The sequence below is a fragment of the Pholcus phalangioides genome, unplaced genomic scaffold (assembly GCF_987345545.1).
Source record: "Pholcus phalangioides strain wild (caught in Gottingen) unplaced genomic scaffold, Ppha-v1.0 ptg000015l_1, whole genome shotgun sequence".
Taxonomy (NCBI): domain Eukaryota; kingdom Metazoa; phylum Arthropoda; class Arachnida; order Araneae; family Pholcidae; genus Pholcus; species Pholcus phalangioides.
The window spans coordinates 2,074,497-2,086,924 of record NW_028301608.1 but is presented as its reverse complement, the minus strand read 5'-3'; the positions used below and the strand labels follow the sequence as shown (position 1 = coordinate 2,086,924).

The following is a 12,428-nucleotide window of genomic DNA, read 5'->3' as shown; positions in this document are numbered from 1 at the left end:
GAAACGTGTAGAGAAGTGATATTGAAACCATATGGGTTGAACTTAAGAACAAAAGACATCATAAATTTATTGCTGAGGTTTGTTACAATCCACCGAATAGGGATCCAAACTACATTGCTAAATTTCATAATTAAATTTCCTACATGTGTAAGTGTAAGAGGGTTCTCCTACTTGGGGATTTCAATTACCCAGGTATTGATCGCTAGAACCTTTCAACTGGAGAGCAGTATGAAAGAGACTTTCTTTTAAGTTGGTAAGTTGGTGCTCGAAAATTTTTTGTATCAGCATGTATCAAAAGCCACTAGGGGCACTGCTATCAGCGGCTTCACAGTTCTTACTAGTTCTAAGGATCTTGTTGAACATGTTTCGGTGGGGGAAGAGTTTTCTCCCAGTGATCATCGTATCGTCAGATTTCACTGTAACTTTTCTTCGGGTAAGATTGATAACAAAAGAGTGGTTCCTTGTTTTCAGAGAACTAACTTTGATGTTTTGAGAGGAAGGTTAGCGGAAGTTTTCAAAGACCAGTTGGAATCAGTAGGGGTGGTAAGTCAATGGGAAGAATTTAGTATGAAACTGTCCTCTGTTTTGCACGACGTCATATCCTTTGTTCGAAAAAAGCGTGTTTGTACATCGCACCCTCTATGGTTCACGGATAGCATGTGTAACCTTTATCTTGAAAAGAAAAGAGCATTCAAAGAGTATAAATGTGGACGAGGTGACCTATATCATTGTTTACTGATAAAAGAAGAGTTGAAGAAAGCGATAAGGGATAGTAAAAAAGAAGTTGAATCTAGGTTGGCAGATAACATTGGCTCTGACCCAAAATCATTTTTTCAATACGTCAATAATGGATGTAAGGGGACAGTTGGCCCCCCTCTCGATTGGAGGGTCTAGGTTAGAGAGCAATGTAGACATGTGTAACTTTCAATGACTTTTTCGCGTCGGTTTTTAATGGAGATAATGATATTCAATCTACTGGTGTTGCATGGGGTAGTAAAATCCTCAACGATATTCAAGTGGAAGATGTGGAGGTCCTGAATCTTCTAAAAAATATATGTGCAAACAAGGCACCAGGACCAGATGATATCTATCCCAGGGTCCTCAAGGAATGTGCTAATGAATTGTTGGGGCCAGTCGCACAAATATACAGGAGTAGTGTTGCTGAGGGTATTGTCCCAAGGGATTGGAAACTTGCTAATGTTGTTCCGATATTTAAGAATGGTAGTAGAGAAGCTGTGTCCAATTATCGTCCAGTGAGTTTGACGAGCTCCCTCTCGAAAATTTTGGAAATTATCATCAAAAGGCAGTTTGTGAAGTGGATAGACGAGAATAATGTATTGTTGGAAAATCAGCATGGGTTCAGGAAGGAGAAGTCATGTGTAACTAACCTCTTTTGCTTGTATGATCACGTGCTAAGGTTTTGGGTAAGAGCCAAAATGTAGATGTTGTTTCCCTTGATTTCCAGAAGGCATTCAATCTGGACCAACATGGTAAACTCTTGAAGCGTTTACATGAGATTGGAATTGGGGACAACTTGCTGAATTGGATAGAATCATGGTTAAGAGATAGGTCGCAACGAGTTATGGTGAACGGGGAATTCTTTGGTTGGACAGATGTCACAAGTGGAGTTCCTCAAGGAAGTGTCCTTGGCCCCATACTTTTTTCACTTTTTATCGATAAACTTGATCAGGGTATTGATGGGAACAATAGCAAATTCGCAGATGATGTGAAGCTAATGGGGGTAATCGGGAATCAATGCAATAGGGAGTTGCTCCAGAACAACTTGAACAGGATTGAAGAAAGGGCAAATGAATGGAGCATGACATTTAGCGTTGATAAGTGCATGGTCGTTCATTTTGGTTCGAACAACCCACGTTTCTCTTGCGAGTTGAATGGTGTCACTATCCTGGATGCAACTAGAGTCTTTGATTTGGGAATTCTCATTGAAGAGCGGCTTAGGTTTTCTGAACATTGTTCATCGGTGGTCAAAAAAGCAAATAGAATGCTTGTCTCATTTTCAAAAAGGTCTCTTCGCGTTCTCCTAAAGTAAGAATTATTTTAGGAGAAATAGTAAAGAAAACTTAAAGTAAGAATTACTTTAGGAAGAATAGCTTACCCCCAGAGGTAGGTCATTGTAACACAATTGACACGTTTAAAAAGAAATATGGTACACATGTTGGGGTAAATCGAGAAGCTATCTATACTTAGAATAAGACAACCATAAATACATTATGGGCATTGTATAGTATTTTATCATGTGTATATATTGTTCACAATTTTAGTTTTTAATTGGGTTGCTGTATTTTTGAAATATATGACATCCATATTTGTTATGGGGCATCTTTTTCTCAGCCACCTAGTTGAACGTTTTGCCTGTTGTGGCATTGTATTTGTATCCAATATTGTGCTTATTCTTTTCTTTAGCTTTCTTATGTTTCTTTGTTTATGTTCATTAAAAAATGTATATGCTAAATGCCAACAAAAAATAAGGAATTACAAATATATAAGTAATTTATAATCTAAAACAGAATAGACCTCTAGAACAGATGCCAAAGTCTACAGCCAATTAGCAAACCAGGACAGACATATGTAGTGATAAATAAATCCATTACACAACCTTTATTTGTAACAGGAAAAAAAAAAAAAAAAAAAAAAAGAGTTCTGGACTTTTATAATAGTTAGATCTACTTCTTGTGAAGGACAGGCTCAGTTGATTGAAATTCATTATTATGTCCAGATTGATGAATTCTAGAAGTTAAAAAATCTGTCTCGGCAATGAAGACAAGAAATTTTTTTTTAATTACAAAGGTTGTACAGTTAAGTTCTGAGGAAATCTCTTAAAAAAAACTTCACATGGAAAACAGCAGAAAAAAAACTTCACATGGAAAACAGCAGAAAAAAAACCCACAAATAATAAAAGTATAAACATCACGGACATATTCACTGATTTCTTACTTTCAATTCAGAAAGTGTATAGTAGCATGCATACAACATTAAGCATATCAGCATTCCCTAAGGTTTCATCTATCAGACAGTACTCAAAACTGGAAGAGATACAGGGAATAGCATCAACTTTGAAATGCTCTGGTGAAGCTGATGTCTAGCAATTGAATGGCTAGCCTGCTAAGGAGTCTTCAGTTAAGCAAGTGTTCGAGTTTGAAATTTGGTTAAAGCATGGATGTCTGAGTAACTACCATAATGTACTGTACATAATCGTCAGATGCAAATTTCACTACTTTGAGAAAAACTATCATACCATGCAGTCTGAACATCAAACATTCATTCTTGACTAATGAAAAGAATTGCTTGTCATGCTTTTGATTGCAGAAAAAAAAACATTTTTCAACTCGCATCTGTAGGCCTACATCATTTATAAATCTTTAAAAAATTTGTATTTTACAAACTAATTTTTAGAGTAGAGTTAAACTTCAGATTACATGTAACGTGGTTTACGAGTGTCTCGCAATGCAAGAAAAATATATGAAAATTTAATAAAATTTTACTCTACATAAAATAACAGATACCTACTTGGCTGCCTGAGAGTGATGTTATTCCTAGTTTGACTCGACTGGCCCTTGATGATGCAACAGAACTTACGGAGCTATTCAGGGATTCTCTACTATAAGAACGATTATACAATGATCCAGCATTTGAACTGCATCTGGGAGTGGTCGACCCTCCAACGCATGACACTTTGTGCATTGGCGCAAACAATCCATACTTCATCTTACATTCAAAATACCTGAAAGAAAGAACAACAGAGAAACAATTGTAGTTAAAAACTTCAATAGTCATGATCAAGATTACGTAATTATCACTCAAAAATATTGAAAATTGATAAATTCATAGATTCCGATTTTTAACATGGTAGAATAACACAAGGTATTGCATTGCTTTTAGTTCTGTGTTTGGTTAAAATCCATATGAAAAAAAAAGAGGTACTTCATTGTATTTTACCCAAGTTTTATGCATTTTTCCTTTGCAGTATGAACAAAATTAATTTTCATTATTTTTCATTAATAATACTACTAAACTTCACATAAGAAGTTATTTTTGGGCTTAAAAATTCATTTCCACAATAACTTCGTGTATATGTAGATAAAAATAGAATCGAGAAAACATTTTTCAATTCATTAAGTAAAATGCAGTGGTACCTCAAATTTATAAGATAAATTTGTTTCTGTGAATTACCAATATGGAAATCATGTGCATCAAATAATCAAATCAAGCTTTCACATTTGAATAATGGAGATATTATTGATTTGTTAGACATCCTTTAAATATTGATACTGTATCAAAATGAATTAGCATAGTACAGTACAGTGCCCCAAACCAGAATGTTTTGCATTGTTCTGCAACGAACCCTCGGCTGACTGCAAATGTTCTGCGGTAAAAATCCCCATAATAGAGTTTTCTTGCACTTTTTCTTAAAATACTGTGAGATTGTTCTGCGACGTATGTCACAGATTTTGGCATATTCTGCTTTGGGAGTACAGTTTATCATCAAACAGATAATTTGTCATCTCTTTTCTAAGAGGAATAAAAATAGTTTTTACTTGCAATACAGATACAGTATTTTCATAACTTTGTCGACTTTGCTAAAAGCATAGACACTTTTATGAGTACACACAAGGAAGGTGGCAGTTGACTTTCTCTCATGACAATAAAAACTTTAAAACTATTAAAAGATGAAAGAAAAATTTTGAAGCAAAAACCTGTGAGCCACTTTTTTATTGGTGGCACATTTTGTTTTTTAAATGCTTCTTTTTGTGTTCAACTTACTTCATAATTAAATTTGTCATTGACAAAGTTAAACAGAATTGATAAAGGATAAAATTTGTTTGTTTGATTCAACAGATCACGGTCTAACAGACACTCAGTGGCTCATCTTGGCATGGTAAGAAATCCAAGGTACAGAAAAGATATTTATACCTGACTCTTCGAGGAGCATACAAAATTATTGAAAATGAAAACTGTAACATCAAGATTGATCTTTCTAATTTTTGTGAGTGTCGTCCAGTACACATCTACTTGAGGCACAAAACACCACCAAATTTATGTTTGTGTATACATCATGGAAGACTTATATTAGAAGGAATGAGTTTTCCTAATCACACATTTGATTTAGTTAAACTGATTATATATGTGAAGAAACTAATCAAACTGTTATTACCAATCTTGTGATCACTGTGGAAGCTGAAAGAAATTTCATGGTATAATTGATGGTTTAGGAACACATCTAGAGGAAGAAGTCAAGTTTTTCGGTAGATAAAAGATGAAACAAATGCCACAAAACAAAAAAAATTGTTTAACATTGAATGATGCATTCACAAAATTGGAAGAAAAATTACCTAGGTTTCTGCAGCATATTAATGTAAAACAACGTTGCTGTTGCATTTTGATTTTAGTGAAAATGACAGTTTCTTTTCGCAAGTTGAAGTTGTCAGCTCATTGGGTTTCTACATCATGCACAATATATACTACTATGGCTTACTTTATTTATGATGATACTTTCGAATCTGTTTTAATAGTGGCGGTGCCTGATTATCTGCACCATGATAAATATGCTGTTACCATATTTAATAGTGCTATTGTAAGAAAAATTAAAGGTGATTTTCCACAGCTGATGATCATCTATAAAGTAATATATCAATCGGATGTAACTGCTTAACATTTTAAGCACAAATATTCTATTTGCTTAGCAATGCTACAACCAGGGAGGATATGGAATGACATTTTACTGCGACTGGTCATGGAAAAGGACATGTTGGTGGAACCATCAAACACAGTGTGGGAAGATACATTAGCAAGAAAGATAAACTCACTCTGGCTGAAGAGTTGATAGTATTATAGAGTATAATATAGTATAATATAATATTCTTTACCATTCTGTAAAGAATATATGTAAAAATATATCTTCATTGTATATTTCTGAGAATACAGTTGAAAAAGAAAAAGTCACTTAGATCACTTGTTCCCCAGACAGGGAATGAAATCTTTGCTATCCCTAATACAAGAAAACTGCATTGTTTCATAAAAATAGCAGATTAAATGTTAAAGGTAGCTAATGTGTCTTCAAAACCAAAGAATTTCATTAAAATAAACCTGCAAACCACAGAAGTTCAAACAGAACAGCATAATTATGAGACAGCCAAACAACCGTGTGAAACCAAATTTTAGTTTCACCTCCAAGAAAATGTAAAATGAAGTATTTTGCAGGCCAAGTTGTTGACAAACGAAAAATGTCAGTTAAAGTAAAGTTTTTGCAAAAAAAGGGAACTGTTTTACTTCGCTATCAAATGATATTTGTGATGTTGATACTAATATGAACATTGAAAACTTCCAGAACTTAATTTTGACCATAGTTGTTACTTGACATTTGATAATTTTGATTTTTTTCCAACTATGTAATGGGTTTATATAGTTCAGCTGTTGCTTTAATTTGTAAATAGCAATTGCGTAGTGTAAATCCCAATTCACTTACAGTGAAAGTCACGTGATATAAATTTAATTAAAAAATAAATTGAGTTAGAATCTTTTGAATTTTATTTCCTGTAATTTAGAACATTTGAGTACAATTATAGTACAGCAAATTTTCTCCTCGATGAGACAAACAGAAGAAATTGGAGTTTAAAAACAAATCTAAAAAATGAGTTCCGTTCTGGTAGTGTAAGTCACAGTTCCACAATTTAATTTTTTATAAATAAAATAAATCGTTTGAAAATATTTTTTTATTTGCTAAAAATAATATGTATATCTAAAAAAGTATTGATATACAAAAAAATTTTTCTACTGCTGAATGCATTTTTTTTTAATCCACACCATAATCAATGAAAAATTGTCCGATGTAGTGTAAGTCACGCATGGAATTACCCTATTTACCATTAGCAGTACAATCAAATTATTATGTTCTCCATGGGAACAATTCAAAAAGTTATTAAGAATTAGAATAGGTTCCCCCAGTAGGAACTGTCTCAGACAAACTGGGATGTCTAGTTAATAGCATTTTAATAAAGTGCGCAAAATATGAGACTAAGGAAATGAGAAAGTATTATGATGAAGAAATTGTTCTATTAGAAGCAAAATATTATTTGACAACATATGTTTTACTAACCTTTTCCCCCCAACTGATCCATCATTTTTTCCAAGAGGATCATCCAGCTCGATGCCAGCCCATTCACCATCAGCAAAATCGGTTGCACCAACAAAACGCAAAGTTCCACATTTTGTGCCAGTTGCAGAATTGACCACGACTCTTTCCCCAGGTCTAAGTCGTGAGCATGATTTCGATGGACTCGACTGAATGACTCGAGAACTTCCCTGCTTCAATCCGCTAATAGTAGTATTTGTGCTTCTAGTCATGGGAGTGTTTGCAGCTACATGCTCTGTGACTGTTGGTGGAGAGCCAGCCTCTCTCGTTAACCGATGTGGCCGGATAAAGATGCCTTTCAATGGTTCACAATCAAAATACTTCACACCATTGACAGTGCCATCATTTTTCCCTGAAGTATCATCCAATTTCACACCAGCCCAAATGCCAGGAGCAAATTGTGTTTCACCAATGAACTGTACATTACCCGGTTTTGTGCCATTGACCCACACTCTGTCACCAACTGCATAATCAACTCTCCCACAATCTGAAAAAGAAAAAAAATTACTAAAGATCAAACAATATACAAGATGCTTCCTGAAATCCCAAGTATAATCTCAAAAAAGTTTAAATATTTTCCTCTTTCTTTTATATCGGTGGTTTTTATTTAAGTACTGCACAACATACTGTTGTAAATTACAATAATAAAAAATGACAGAATAATAATTTGGTAGCCATTTGATGAGAATGTCGTCTTTAAATCATGTTTAAAAGGATTATAAAATATTATGTTATACAGTCTCTCTCTCTCTCTCTCAATGCTCATTATGATGACCCCCATCATTTCATCAAATAGACATTATATTGGGTGATTGTTATATCAAATGGAAAACATATAAGATAGTTATTGTATGAAAACTTTTGGGACTTGTCTTACCGATCTCTGTGATAGAATGGTCGCTATAACGTGGGGTTGTTATAATAAGCACCAACTACCTAACTACATGTAAGATAAGTTTGCATCTGTAACAGGGTTGGGTTTTTGACATGAAAAGCGTCAAAAACTGGTTTAAATGGTCAAAACTGGTTTTAAACGGTCAAACTGTTGAAAATGCCGAAAACCTGAATGAATGCTTTTGGATAATGTTTTTAACACATTACATATGTAACATAATGAACTTGCCTTTTTGCATATTACAATATATTATTTTTAAACAGTAATTTATTACAATAACTAACAAAAAATATTAATCATAATTTGCAATTTATAATTTTTTGACGTAAAAAGTCTAGAACAGATAATATTTTATGGTCCATTTTATCTAAACTACTGATTACCTGTGTTAAATTTGCTAAGCAAAATAGAGCTGTTTATTTAAAATATGTGTGATAGGGCATCAGGTTAGGTTTTTTGACTTCAGAAACCAACTCGGTATTAAAACTAGGGCTGGTCTGATTAATCGATTCGGTTGACCAATCAATTGTTAATCAGTTAAAATTTTACTTGAGTTAATTGACTCAATCAATTTGATTAAAATTTTTATTAGAAGTTTATGAATTACCTTGATTTGTTTAAAAGATTTGAAAAAACCGATTAGATATGTTTTACAAATTATGTTCTTATACATAACATTTTGGATAAGTGACCATAACTATAAAAATATTTTAATTGATATTTTGATCAAATATTGATTTGACATGTCGATTCAATGGAAATTGATGATTTCAGTTTCAAATTGAATTTGATGGGAGTTTTAGAAGACAAGACCAAAATTTATCGTCTCCACTGTGTGCAGTAGTTTTTCATGTTCTTGGAAAGCAGTAGCCCCTCTACTCTCAATGAGAGAAGAGGTCTTCTCTCTTCTTCACTTGAGAGCAGTTTAAGCAACCATTTGAGAGTGGAGCAAGCAACAGTACGTTTGAAATTAGTTTATGTCACTCAATTATTAGTTAATCAGTGAGTAACCTAAAATGACTGATTTAAAAAAAAACAAACAAAAAACATTTGGTGCAACAAAAAACAACAACACAACAAACAAAACAATGGTTAATGATGGTTATGGATGACGCTAGATTTGTCTTCCAATAATGTCTCATACATGTTGGACGGGAGAAAGATCTGGTCATCTCGCAGGAGCCAAGGCAACATGTCGCCACTCTGTAGAGCGCATTTGGTGACTTCAGCGGTATGAGGACAAGCGTTACCCTGTTGGAAAACATCCCCTTGAATACTGCTCATGAATGGCAGCACAACTGGTTCAATCACCAGTCTAACGTGTAAATTTGCTGTCAAGAAGCTAGGAATAATGACGAGAGTGTTCCTGCTGTCATAAGAAATTCTGAAACTCCTGGTGTAGGTCCAGTGTGTCTACCAAGACAAAAACAGCTCTCATCTGAGAACACAACAGATCTCCACTCCGCCCTCCAATGAGCTCTAATTTGACAGCACTGATGTCGCCGATGGCAGTGATTTGGAGTTAATGGAATAAACGGTACAGGCTGTATGGCTTGGAGCTGTCCCTCAAGTAATCGATTTGTTACAGTTCACTATGTCACTGAGGACAACAGAAGCTCTAATTTCTGCTACAGATGCAGTACGATGCACCACAGCCACGCGGCGAACTTCCCTCTCAGTAGTGGCCTCTGTCCCGCTGGACCCCGGTCTTCTTGAGACAGTGTCTTCCCGTGGCCACTGCTGCCAACAATTATGCACAGTGGATACATCCCTGCCAAGTGTTTCCACAATATCCCGGAAAGAAAATCCACCTTCTCGTAGCCCTATAACATGGCCTCATTAAAACTCAGTAAGCTGACACGGCCTTCTTCGTCTCTTTAAAGCCATTCTTGACTCAAACATAGCTCACAATATCCAATCCGGACAATAAATGAAGTTCACAAAGTTTACATAGAGTATTTAAAGGAAACGTGAGTGCATGCATAGTGCCGCAACTAGCACCACTCTTATTAGCCTAGTGCAAAATTTGTATAGGGGGCGTCATCTTTCAGATGTGCAAACACGCCTCCCAAATTTTGTTTATCTAGCACAACTCCTTAATGTGTTGGGATTTTATTTTTCGCCAGTGCATAAATGCTAGTACATATACCATATTATAGTCAAACTTAAATAGTCAAAACTTAAATGCAAAAGTAAGTTATTCTTATTTTTGCACTAAGAATAAGTTACAGGAGTTTCTTAAACATCATATATGCAAGTCAGTACTGCCAAATGAAAGAACATTTTAGTCGTAAAATTTAGTATTTTGATTGCTAGATATATTCTAATGCTATGAACAATAAGGGTATTGTTTTAAGTATCAGTGATTATCTAGATAACTAAATAACAGAAATCAGGCTTACATATATGATATAAAATAACTTTTTAAACACCTATCTGTGTGCTTGTTATAAAAAGAGTGCAGCAGATGCACTATTTTTATAACACGCACACAGATAGGTGTTTATATCTATACACATATATAAGCGGTTGAAGAAATTGTGGAAGGTCCAGAATGACCCTGAGAACACTGCTTTAGGGGGAACATTACAGATGTTGAAAGGTCCAAACAATCAAAGAAAAAGTAAAGTTATTTTTTGTTCATCCACTCTAAATAGTTTTTTTGCCCCACTCATATAATGTCTGCCCTGGGTAAAAAACAGAATAAATAAAACCTGAAAGAAGAAATATTGCATGTCAATTGGTCAAATTTGGAGGGCCAGTGAAAAATTCTGTGATGAAGACATTAAAGTAAAACTTATTCACAATTTTACACTCATCAATAATGATAAATATGTCTGGGATCCCAATATTAACGAGATTCTTCCCATCTTTCCCGCTCATGCTTCTTCGAACCCTTCCTTGCCCTCCCTCCCCTCCCATATCCCTTTGGTGCCCCCTTTACGCTACTCACCCTGAGGAACCCCTCCGTCCATACAGCCTCTAAATTAAAAAATAATACCTTTCAATTGGGAACTATTAACACTCACAGTCTAAAAAATAAAACAGATTTTCTTGAATCATTCCTACTCATCCATAATCCCCATTTTCTGGGAGTTACAGAATCATGGCTAAATAATACAATCTCTAATTCTGAAATTTTACCACCTGAATACAATCTCTAATTCTGAAATTTTACCACCTGAATACAATGTCTTTCGAAAAGACAAACTCTCATTAGGCAGGGTCTCACTTATTTTCAAAAATTCTATCCCTTTAACTGAAATTCTATTAGATTCCAACCTCAAAATTGTAGGAGCCGAATGGCTTCAACCCAACTGTTCCCAACTTTTTTTGCCATCTTTTCTGTCTATTTTACTTCCCTCTCCAGACTTCCACCGTTTTGAACTGGAAATTATTCTTGGAAAGTTTTCCAATACACATTCTATTATTATTTCCAGAGACTGAAATCTTCCTGGTGGAAAAATATAGAATCCCTGTCCGGCAATCACAGAATTAATAAAGTCTTAGATATCTTCCTTAAATTTAATTTGGTCCAATCCATCTTAGAACCCACAAGAACCACCTTTTACTCCAGCCCTACCTTACACCTTATCGTTACCTCCAGTCGAATTTTAATCCTTTCTACTTCCATCTTAAAGGATTGCTCTGATCATAAAATCCCAGTCATTAACTTTTCCCTCCTCCATTCTATTCCAAATTATCCACTTATGCAAAATATTCTTCGCTTTCACTTCAATGATTTCCTATCCATGTCCTCTTCTAACAATATTCACACCCTCTCTGGACCTCTTTTAAATGTATTATAGACAAATGCTTCGCTAAAGTTCCAATTAAAAAAGTTTGTTCTAAGTATTTTTTTAATCCGTGGATCACCAGAGACATTATTCATCTAAAGGAGAAAATCCACCGCATCGCTTTCAAATATAAATTCAACAAATCCAATTCACTCAAATCCGTAATTTCAGCCTCCACCTGAGACCTCAGAAACCTCATTTCTGCCCAAAAGACCAAATACCTATCTCGTTCTCTACCCCATTAGTTAAAAACGAATCCATCAAAATTCTGAAGTTACCTTAGACCTGAATCTGTTGGTATCACTTCCCTCAGAAGTTCAAATAAGCATACATCTTCTCCTTCAGAGATGGCTGCCGAATTCAATTTAGCGTTCTGCTCAGTTTTCTCAATTGACCTCTCCCCTCCCCAATACTCTTTTTTTTTGTTCTATCTACAACTCACCCCCAATATCTTTCTCTATACAGGGTATCCTAAAATTATTGAAAAAACTGAAACCCTATTCTGTTCGCCCCGATGACATCTCAAATTCCATTCTTAAAGTCTGTGCTGATGAAGTCTCCGACTATCTTTTAATCCTGTTTAATG

General features: G+C 34.7%; 1 protein-coding gene across 1 annotated transcript in view; it reads right to left on the bottom strand.

The window, feature by feature from the left end:
- Positions 1 to 12,428, bottom strand: part of LOC149075232 (uncharacterized) — a 95,553-nt gene that overhangs the window by 78,256 nt on the left and 4,869 nt on the right. The window contains exons 3-4 of the mRNA XM_089242519.1: positions 7,115 to 7,637; positions 3,529 to 3,742 (exon numbers count right to left, since the gene is read on the bottom strand). Coding sequence (XP_089098645.1) covers positions 3,529 to 3,742; positions 7,115 to 7,637 — 737 coding nt within the window. The remainder of the gene's footprint in view (positions 1 to 3,528; positions 3,743 to 7,114; positions 7,638 to 12,428) is intronic.